Source organism: Leishmania martiniquensis, chromosome 16 (genome assembly GCF_017916325.1).
Source record: "Leishmania martiniquensis isolate LSCM1 chromosome 16, whole genome shotgun sequence".
Taxonomy (NCBI): domain Eukaryota; phylum Euglenozoa; class Kinetoplastea; order Trypanosomatida; family Trypanosomatidae; genus Leishmania; species Leishmania martiniquensis.
This window is the reverse complement of record NC_090151.1, coordinates 509,765-520,097: the sequence shown is the minus strand read 5'-3', so window position 1 is coordinate 520,097 and position 10,333 is coordinate 509,765. Positions and strand designations below refer to the sequence as shown.

Sequence of the window (10,333 nt, the reverse complement as noted above, 5' to 3'; positions counted from 1 at the left end):
TCCGTGCGTGTGCGCCTTTACGTTCAGTGCGTTACGCACTGAGCGCCCATTTTCCTTGCTTCCTCCGCCCTCTCTTCCCGTCAAAAACCCGCACAGATTTCCTTCTCAGTCGGTTGTAGAACAGTCCCTTTCCCTTTCCCCTCCCTTCCCTCCTCCACCCGTTCACGCTGTACCGTGAACTAAAATAGAGAGGGGCGTCACTGCTCTCATCTCTTCTCCTCTCGCACGCAGCAAGGCGGCACCTGGCACATGCACATGTACAAGCTACACATGTGCATGTGCACACGCGCCAGCTCCGCTCCCTCGCTCCTCCGGTTCCCTCATTCCCGCTGCTCTCTCCCCTGGTGGGGCGATGCGTTCGCCGAATATCTCCGTGTGCTGGGCAGTGGCCGCGTGTGCGCGCACTTGCCCCCATCTCGGCCCCTCTCCTTCCCTTGACGTTCCGCCCGCATGCAGGGCTCTGCAGAGCGCGCTCTGCGAAGCGCCACAATGAAATAAACGTAGACAGTGAAGGGCAGAGAGGGGTTGAGGGCTTTCGCCCAGTCAGAGACATGTAAAGGTAAAAAGGCATCCCACAAGGAGAGAGAGCCAAACAGAAAGGGCAATGCGGACAGCAGCAACCGGTGATGAAAAGGGGGGAGAGTGCACCCGCGCTACCGCTCTGTGCATAGCCTGAGTGGAAAGGCTCTCTGCTGTCTCTCTGCAAGCCCGGGAGGGGGGCTCGTGCAGGTTGCAGAGAGAGGGGTGAGCCACCGTCACCACCGAAAGGCTCCCGGTCACCCCTGTCTCCCTCCTCGCCCCTGTGCACAGTCACGCACAGGCGGGCTCAGCTGCAGCGGCGGCTTGACACTCGCGCTTGCCTCCCTTTCCACGCACTTCTTCCTCTCGAAGCAACAGAGAAACGAAAAAAACAAAAACATGAGGTGCACGTCTTAGCGCCTGTCCACTGCTGCTTTTTCTCCCCACGGCCGCCCTTTGTTGCCTTTGGGGGCGCATCTGCTCTCCCGCATCGGGGGCGTCTGCCCAACTGCAGCAGTCCTCCCCTTTCCCCCTTTCCTTTCGCTCCGCACTGCTCTCGGCCTTCTTCCCACTGTCGCGCCTACCTTTCTTCGCCTCTCTCCCGACATGTACACATGCGCACACATGTTTGCGTGCACACGTGGCCCTCGCGCAGCTTCCTCTCGTCTCCGCTGCCCTCAGCTCCCTCCCTGTCAGGCACTTCCTCCTCCCTCTCGCCAGGTACTCGCGCGCGCACACGCACACATTCTTCTCTCCACCTTGGCCCAGTCCACATCCTCTTACACTCCTCATCATGCCGCCGAAGGCTCGTGCCCCCCTCCCCCCCGGTGACGCGGAGCGTGGGGAGAAGCTGTTCAAGGGCCGCGCAGCCCAGTGCCACACCGCCACCAAGGGCGGCTCCAACGGCGTGGGCCCGAACCTGTTCGGCATCGTCGGCCGCCGCTCCGGCACGGTCGAGGGCTTTGTGTACAGCAAGGCGAACGCCGATTCGGGGGTTGTCTGGACGCCGGAGGTGCTGGACGTGTACCTGGAGAATCCGAAGAAGTTCATGCCTGGCACGAAGATGTCATTCGCGGGCATCAAGAAGCCGCAGGAGCGCGCTGACGTGATCGCCTACCTCATGAGCCTCAAGTAAGATGCGAAACGTAACGTGCGCGCGCGTGCCGTCGTCGTCATGTAGCTTCCCCCTCTGGAGCTACTCTCGAACGCCTGCATACGTGGGCCCAGACACGTTCGCTCCGTTACTTTCCGGCCCGACGGAGACGGGCGTTGATGAACAATTAAAAAGACGCTCACGGGTATGAAGATGCGCGCCCGTGACGATGCGGTATGGCAGCTAAGCAGCAGAAGCAGAGAGTAAGGACGGAGATGCAGAAGGGGGCTGACGAAGCGGTGGATTCGCTGCCCATAGGCGGCCGAACGGTCATGCATGTGGGGTGGGGAGGTGTATGTGTGCGTGTGCGGAGGAGTTCGTAGACACAGAGTGGTGAGGAAACCGGAGCAACGCCGTGTCGGGTCGGTGGGTTTGAGCTCTGGCAGGATGTGCAGTGCACCACTGCCGCCCGCTCCTCGCCTCCCCTACCCGTGTAGGTGGCCGCGTTGTCACCTCTGAGCCTCTTCTGGCACACTGTCTTTTGGGTCTGCCATTGATCCTCCTCCCCTTCTCTTCTTGATTATAAGCTTGCGCTTGCTCTGCCCTCCCTTCCGTTCCCTCCCCCTCTCTCTCCCTTCCCTCCCCTCCCCCTCTCTCTCCCCTCCCCTTTCCCCGACTCGCCATGCCGTTAGCGTGCAGCTTTCCGGGCGCATCTCCCGAAAGACAGAAAATTCGGCAAGGGCAGAGGAACGGAAGGGAGAAGAGAAGCGCCACAAACGGTTGCGTGCACGCACATCGTTTGGCATTTATGAAAAAAAAAAGAGATGTATGCGGCTGTGCGCCACCCGCACTCCCTTTTGCTCCATTCATCTTCTCATTCCCCGACGCTCTCGTGCCATCCCCTCCCCTCCCCATTCGATGTGTGTCTCTGTCCCAGTTGGGAAGGGGAGGGGATGACCGTCGGCTCTCTCTCTTACTGTTTTCCTTCCGCGAAAAAAAAAACGCTCATGACTGCTGTACTGCGTAAGAGCGGAAGAAAGAAAGAAAGAGAGACGCATCCACACAAAGACGAGCAGATCTCTCAGGATAAATGGAGCGACGGAGGTGAGAGGAGAAGACGGCGTCGTGTGGAGGAAAGGGGAGGGGGGCTCCGCCTCCTCGCTGTAGGATGGCTGAGCTCCCGCTGCTACCTACGCCAGACCGCATTCTCGTCTTGTGCCTCCCCTGTTTGTCACCGTTCTTGTACTCGCGTGCTGTGTGCGGTAGGTGTTTGCGGGTGGTGAGTCACGCCGACATCCACGTGCTCTCGCGCGCGCTCCAGCCGTTGTGTATGCGTGTGTGTGTGTGTGTGTGTGTCTTTCTCCGTACCACCTAAAGCTGGCCTGTGGCTCGCCTCCCTTCGTTTCCGTTGTTACGCTTATGTATTAACTAAGTCACCACTGCCCCGTCCCTCCCCTCTCCTCCCTCCGCGAGTCTGACAACACAGGCCAACGCTCGGCGTATCTGATCCCCTGTTCATGAAGCTACCCCCTTCCCCACTCTCCTCTCTCACCAACACCACACAGGCTCCCGTCGCCTCATCGCTGCTCGGTCCACGTTGGCCAGTTCCCCTCCTCCAGCCCTCCCTCCTTCCCCGCGAACGGTTTCGTGCTGAGGCTAAAAGCTGGAGGAGGCGGAGGAGGAGAACAATACTGACTGACGCGGATCGGTGCGTTACAGACATGCACATGCACGGATGTCGGTCGGTGAGGTGCGGTGAGGACAAAGGTGGAGCGCTCCAAACATGAGGAAAAAAAGAGGGTAAAAGAGGGGAAGTCTGTTGTGGTTGACGGCGCCTGCCAAGCCGCGGCGCAGAGGCGTAGAGGCGCACCTGCGCGGGAGGGTGAGTGGGGCGTGGGCACTGACCCTCTTAACAATGTGACAGAGCTGTTGGTGTTCGTTATTTATCTATATTTATATATATAAAGGAAGCCTGTAATGGCCACCCCACCCGCGCACCGGCGTCCGGGCAGAGAGAAGCATGCGAGGCCAACCCTCACATGGACAGTGTCGCCCTCTTCCCTGACGACTCCCACGTTGTCTCAGTCACTCACTCACTCATACACGCGCACAGACTTACGCGCGTACAACGATATTCGTTGCACTGTGCCACCGTGGGATGTGTTTGTGCACCTCTCCATCTGTTTGTCCTCCTCCCTTTTTTTAGTTCCGCATTCTTTTCGGCGTCTCGCTTGGCGCGGAAGAGAGAAGAGGAGGGTGATCGCCTTGACGAGGGGGGAGAGTGAGGCGAGGCCGCCGCGCCCGCACGGGCATGGGCTGTGGTGGGAAGAGGCAATAAGAAGTTCCGGTGGGGTCTTCCCGGACACCTACCGTTGCTGCGTAGCTCTGCTCCTTCGACTGCTCCTCTCTCTCCCTCTCCAAAACCTGCTGTATCCCCCCTCTGATAACTCTTCACCGAAACATCACCACCGCCACCATATGCACAACCGCGCGGGGCCCTCGCGGAGCTTCCTCTCGTCTCCGCTGCCCTCAGCTCCCTCCCTGTCAGGCACTTCCTCCTCCCTCTCGCCAGGTACTCGCGCGCGCACACGCACACATTCTTCTCTCCACCTTGGCCCAGTCCACATCCTCTTACACTCCTCATCATGCCGCCGAAGGCTCGTGCCCCCCTCCCCCCCGGTGACGCGGAGCGTGGGGAGAAGCTGTTCAAGGGCCGCGCAGCCCAGTGCCACACCGCCACCAAGGGCGGCTCCAACGGCGTGGGCCCGAACCTGTTCGGCATCGTCGGCCGCCGCTCCGGCCTGGCCGAGGGCTTTGTGTACAGCAAGGCGAACGCCGAGTCGGGGGTTGTCTGGACGCCGGAGGTGCTGGACGTGTACCTGGAGAATCCGAAGAAGTTCATTCCTGGCACGAAGATGTCATTCGCGGGCATCAAGAAGCCGCAGGAGCGCGCTGACGTGATCGCCTACCTCATGAGCCTTAAGGATTGAAGTCATTCCACTCGACCCCTCGTGAGGCGGCCAGAGCGCACCATCATCGAAGGGGCAACTCCACGCCGAAAGCAGTCGCAGCCGCCCCCCTCCCTCTCCCTCTCTGTCGATTGGTCTTCAGTGGGGAGATTCCTTTGACGGCACCCTGAGCGTCTCTGGCGCACCCTCCAGCACCCCCCCCACCTTCCCTCCCCTCCCTCCCTCTCTCCCCTGTGTCATGTGAAGGCCCTGCAGTGCTGTATGGTGCATGGAAATGCGTGTATGTACAGATGTGTACACGCGTGTGTGTGTAGGCGCACCCTCGCATGGGGGGGCCTCTACGACATACTTCTCTGCCCATGTCCTTTGGAGGGTCTTCTCTGTCTCAGAGCATCTTGATGTTCGCTTCCGCATTCGCTCCCTTGTTGGTTCATGGCCTCTTGCCCACCCCCACCCCCACGCACTCGTCCCTGTACTCTCCATGCCTCGCTCACAGACCCCTTGCCCCGCTCCTCAACCCCCGCTGCTCTGCGGCATAATCGTCACCCCTCTCGCCCAGCGCAGGTGGCCGTGAGCCCATGCTCAGTCCTTTACGCGTCGGTAAATGCGGACACGCGCGAAGTGGCGAAACGGGTGAAAATGTGGGGGAGGAGAAAGGGGTGCGTGGCGGAGGCAATAGGTGGGCTGTGAACGCAGCGGGAAGGGATCGGATGAGAGGGAAGGGGGAGGGAGGGACGGCGCACTCTCACATGGGCTGCACGCAGCCGGTGTCGCTCCTTATCCGTGCCTCCTTTGTGAGGCGGTTTCCCATATCTTTTCGATCTTGTCCGTCGGGGTGCATCACCGGCACAAAGGCATACACATACACACACACCGCCAGTGGTGTTGCTCCCTCCTCCTTTTCCTCCCCCTCCGCGCACCTATCTTCCCTTTCCCCTTGTGTGTACGTCAGTCAACATATGCGCATCGCGGCGACTACCCATCCACTCATTCACCTTACCCCCACCACCACCACCCCGCACGATCGCTCGCCATTCAGAAAAGCATTGCCCAAGCGCATGCATTTCTGTCCCTGCGCGTCTCTCGGTTACATGCACACACACGCACACAGCTGCCCCACTCCCTCCTCACTTATACGTTGCCAACAAGACCTTCGCTGTACATCGTCACCCCTTCCCCTTCCTCCTTTACCAGCCCTGCCCCTGCCCCTCCCTCCCTCTCTCTCTCCGTCCAGCTGCGTGCGTTTGCGAGAGCGCACGCTGTTTGGCCAGGCGATCCGAAAGGGTGAGTGTCTGTCCTCTCTGTTGCTGTCATCGTTTCCGCCCCTCTCCTCCTCCTCCTCGCGCAGGTCCCTATAAAGCCATCTTAGCTCTTACGCTTCGCGTTCCCTCTTCCTCCCTCCAAATTGTACACACACGCAGTGCCCGCCTGTGTGTGTGTATTTATAAGCTCGATTCCTTTGTTGCCATTTCTTTTTTCTTAGTGCCCATGCGCGCCGCTGCCTTCAGACCGCCTCCTCCCTCCTCCTGCCCCTCGTCCTCCGTCGTTCATGTGCGACAGACACGACGAAAAAGAGTGGGTGGAGACGAGAACGCGCAGCGGTGGACGTGGCGGATGCGGAGCCAATTGACAGACCCCGGGAAGCAAGGCAGAAAAAAAGCGCAGGATAGGGAGGCAAAACGCCTCAGCACGCGTGGAGGGCGTGACGAAAACGGTGGCGCATTCCTTCAAGCTTGTGGTGACGGGGACCGAGACGAAGGCACGAGCGGAAAGAGGGGCATCACCCAATGATGCCGCTGACCGCGCCGCACTGTCGGAGCGCAAGGCGCTCCCTGTGCCCACCTTCCGCAGCCGGTCCTCATGGTATGTGTATGCACAGATCCTCCGCCAACGCTCTTCCCCGTTTTGGCTGGTGCCCTCCTCCTCCCCATTTCCCCACGCCATTTCTTCTCGAACTCGCTGCGATTGGCCTTCATCTCGCGTGCAGCACACCCAAACAAAATCTGGAACAAAGAGGAACAGTGCCGCAAAGGCGCACAGGCTCAGCAACTCGGCGCTCCTCCCCTCCCTCTCGACTCCCCCGCACTTACTCACACGCGCCATCCTTTTCCCCGCAGATCAGCTTCTTTGTCTGTCCACCGATTCCATCTCACACACCCTAACCCTCATTCGCCACAGAGAAGTCCGCGTTGCGTCTTCTGGAAGAAACTGCACCATCACTCCCACCACCTCCTCCATTAGCAACCTCCTACGCTATTCTTCTGTGAGCGTGGCTCTCCGCGCGCCCTCCTGTATTTCTTCTCCCTGCGCACGCCTCCCGCGTCTGCCTCTCTGGAACGGTCATCCGTGACGAGTAGCCGAGTCGCTGCTCCCGCCGGATCTGCCGCAAGAGAGGAGCACACATGCACACCAATACACATTTTTTTTCTCGTATCGAGGTCCTCGCTCGTGTGGCCGTCAAAACAGAAGAGACGAGGAGCGCGTGAATATAATTAAGCGCTGCAACGAAAATGTCGTACGACACCAACCTGCATCGCACCTTCGACTACCAGCTCTCCCCGGCGCCGCTGCGCATCATTGACTGGGCTCCAGTAAGGTCGGTCGCTCGTTCAGTGCTTCAGACTGGGCAGGGCGCCAAGGCGCTGACGCTTGTCGATGACGCCTCAGCGAACATGCCCCATGTGGCGCTGGCGTACGTGAAGCAGGAAAATAAACGGCGCGCGCATGTAAGCCATGGGCCCTCGGCCTCCCTGGCGCCAGCGGCGGCTGCAAATGATTTGGCAGCGGCTGAGGGGCCGCTCTCGGCCATAGGGGAGCCGACCGCGTCGCAACACCTAAGACTTTCCGCAGCGTCGCCGTACTACACTCCCGGGATGAACGGCGGCACCGCAGCCGCGGCGAGAGGCAGTGGGGGCGGCCACTCGGAGCTCTACGCCCTCAAAGTAAACGACACGGTGCCCCAGCAGCAACAGCAGCCGCAGTCAGATGCGTGGGGGGCGGCACCCGGTGAACCGGCCGGGGGAGCGGGTACTGGAGGCACTGCGGCACTCTCGGCGGCACTGGCACACACGGTAGGCTTATCGACGGAAGCGACAAGCGTGGTGGCGGCCCCAGCAACAGCAGCCTTGGCCAGCGGCGGCAGCAGCAGCGGCATGGCTGCGCCGGCGGCCATGGCGGGCAGTGCACAGCGGTCACGCGCGTTGTCGTCGCCCTCAACGGCACCTCCGCTGTTGGTGAAAAGCGCATCGAAGTACGGCGCTGCGGGCATCATGTACGGCTTCGACTCGGTGTACCGAAGGGAGTCATTCGGTGTGCTGATGGGCCTCCTCACCGGTGCCGGGTATCACCAGATGAACACATACTATCGGCAGGAGCAGCCGGCACTACCGCGGCGCATGGAGCCGGCAATGGGCGAACACAGAAGTCGCAGCGGGACGTCACCCGTGGGGGTCGTGACGGCTCTCCCCGCACCGCGGTCGAGCTCAACGGCGAACTTCGCTACGAATCGCAGTGCCGCGGAGCAGGAGCCTTGCAGCCTTGCAGACACCGTGATGGCGGTCGGCGCAGCAGATTCGCAGGCAGCAGAGGGCAGTCTACAGACTTCACCGCCCACCCTGCAGCCGCGCCTAGGGCCAGTGATGGCCTCGCAACGTCAAGGGCAGCTACAGGTCTACAATGCCCTTCAGCTGTTCTGGTACTGGGGGGCGCGGCGGTGGACCGGGGTACTGAATGTTCGTGTTACCCCGCTACCCTCCGGTGACGCGCTGCTGCCAGTGTGCGAGTACGTGGCGCGCACAGAGATGACAGAGTGCTCCATTGTAATCGACGACCCTGTTGTATACATGCATGGCTTCGTCGTGATGCTGGGACGGCGAACACGGGCTGTGGAAGAGATGCGTCGCGGTCATGGCACCACTGCCGCTTCCTCTGGAGCTGAGATGCAGTGCCTCCTCGGGCTGAACCAGGCAGGGACGAGACATTCTCTCGAAGCCGCAGCAGCAGCGCCTCTCGCTAACGGGGCCACTGGCACCTCTGCTGTTATCACGCCTGTCGCCGATGCACAGCCTCGCAGCGCGGAGAGAGCTGGCCCCCCCTCCACGCCTTCAGCGCCGGGGGCGCACATGAACGGTATACACTCGAGAACCGATAGGTCGACGGGAGAGACCCCGTCCAGCACATCAGGCAGCGCAGGGGTGACCAAAACCTCCCCCGTTTCCAACGCAATCTCATCTCCGACGCACATGCCCCCACCTCCGGTCTCTGCCCTCCGGCAGCCGCACAGCAGTTCACCAACTGCTCACACAGCAAGCGACTCCGATAACGCACAGAGCGCGGCGCCGCACGACCTCGCAATACCACTAGAGGCCGCTTCCGCGGTCGGGAGCGCTGGCGCGGCGCCGCTACCGGAGTGGCTCTACTGGTACCAGCGGTGTGTGCTAGAAACGACGGATGAGTGGCTTTGGAACCGCGCTGCGTCCGAGGTGGCCGAGGACGCAGCGCGCTCCACTACGCCATGGTGGAAACCGCGCCACATCAAAATGGGCGTTGGGTTGTCGCTTCGCTACCGCAAGCCTCGCGGTGTGAATGTGTATTGGGGCTGGAGCGCACGAGTGGGGCGCGGCACGCACTTCTCTGGCCACATCGATGTGTTGCGTCGCATGAGCTGCGCGGTCAGCTCCACGTTCGGGTTCCTCGATGTGAGTGTGCGGCTCCGCGTCAACCTCGTCACGCTGCACCAGACAGCCCTGGACGCGGGTGTGTGTTGGCGACCCGTGCCTCAGGTGCCAGAGTTTGCCGTTCGGCTGGCAACGTCGGCCAACGGCGCAACACTTGGGGTCGAGGTGGCGGACGTGGCGCCGACTCTCTACGGCCCTGTCGTCGCGCGGCTGTCGAGGTGGCGCTCGCGGCGCCACCTCGAAGAAGCAGCGGTGCCGAATGTGAAGACTGCGGGCTGCGGCGAGGCCGGTGTTGCCTCTCCCATGCCCTCTGCCGCAGAGCCCTCTGTTACTGCTGGCCAGAGCAGCGCCATCAGTGGCTCTCCTCGTGGCGTAGCTGAAGGCAGCGGGGAGGATCTGGTGGGGCTTCTGCCTGTCACGTGGCACTACCTGCAGGGTGCAGGGTCTCTCATTACTTCGACCATCTCCAGTGTAACGGGCGTCGTGATGAGCAGGTTGGTATCTGCGTCATCTGCGAGCAGCGCCACTCGCTGTACCGGCGGTGCTGGCAACGTTGGCAGCATCTCTATTGCACAAGGCAGTGTGTCCGATGTCCGGCATCCGCCAGCGCCGCTCTCCGCAACGTCTACCTTTACAACCCCTGCCATGGCATCAACCCTACCAGCTGAACCACAGCTGTCCTGCATCGCGCTTCCGGCTGGCCAGGCAAGCCTGCGCTACGCCCGAAACGCGTGGCACGCACTGGCGGACCTCGGCTGGCTAGAGAACATGCTGCGCACCTCCCACGTGAACGTGTCGATGGGCGTGACATCGGAGCCGAGCAACCGGCACCGCGAGTGGAGCCTGTTTCTCATCATCAATGAGAAGTGAAGCCGTCTGGTGAGCGCAGGGGAAGCTGGAGGGGAGCCCCCAAGAGCCCATCCCCTCCAGCTGCCCCCCCCACAGACACATACACACCTTTTTTTGTATGCGTGACAGCAGGGAGCTGGCGGCAACCCCGCCCAGCATACTGCCGCACGGGCCTTTGGCATCCACTTGACTTGTGACGCACTGCAGGTAAGAATCCGTCGACGATG

The 10,333-nt window shown here is 61.4% G+C and overlaps 1 protein-coding gene across 1 annotated transcript; it reads left to right on the top strand.

Moving 5' to 3' along the window:
• Nucleotides 1-7,091: 7,091 nt before the first annotated feature.
• On the top strand, nt 7,092-10,127 carry LSCM1_05774 (uncharacterized protein; the record flags this gene model as incomplete). The annotated part of the gene is made up of 1 exon (XM_067323217.1): nt 7,092-10,127. One exon carries the CDS (start codon nt 7,092-7,094, stop codon nt 10,125-10,127), a length of 3,036 nt encoding a protein of 1,011 aa, XP_067179852.1.
• Nucleotides 10,128-10,333: the final 206 nt, after the last annotated feature.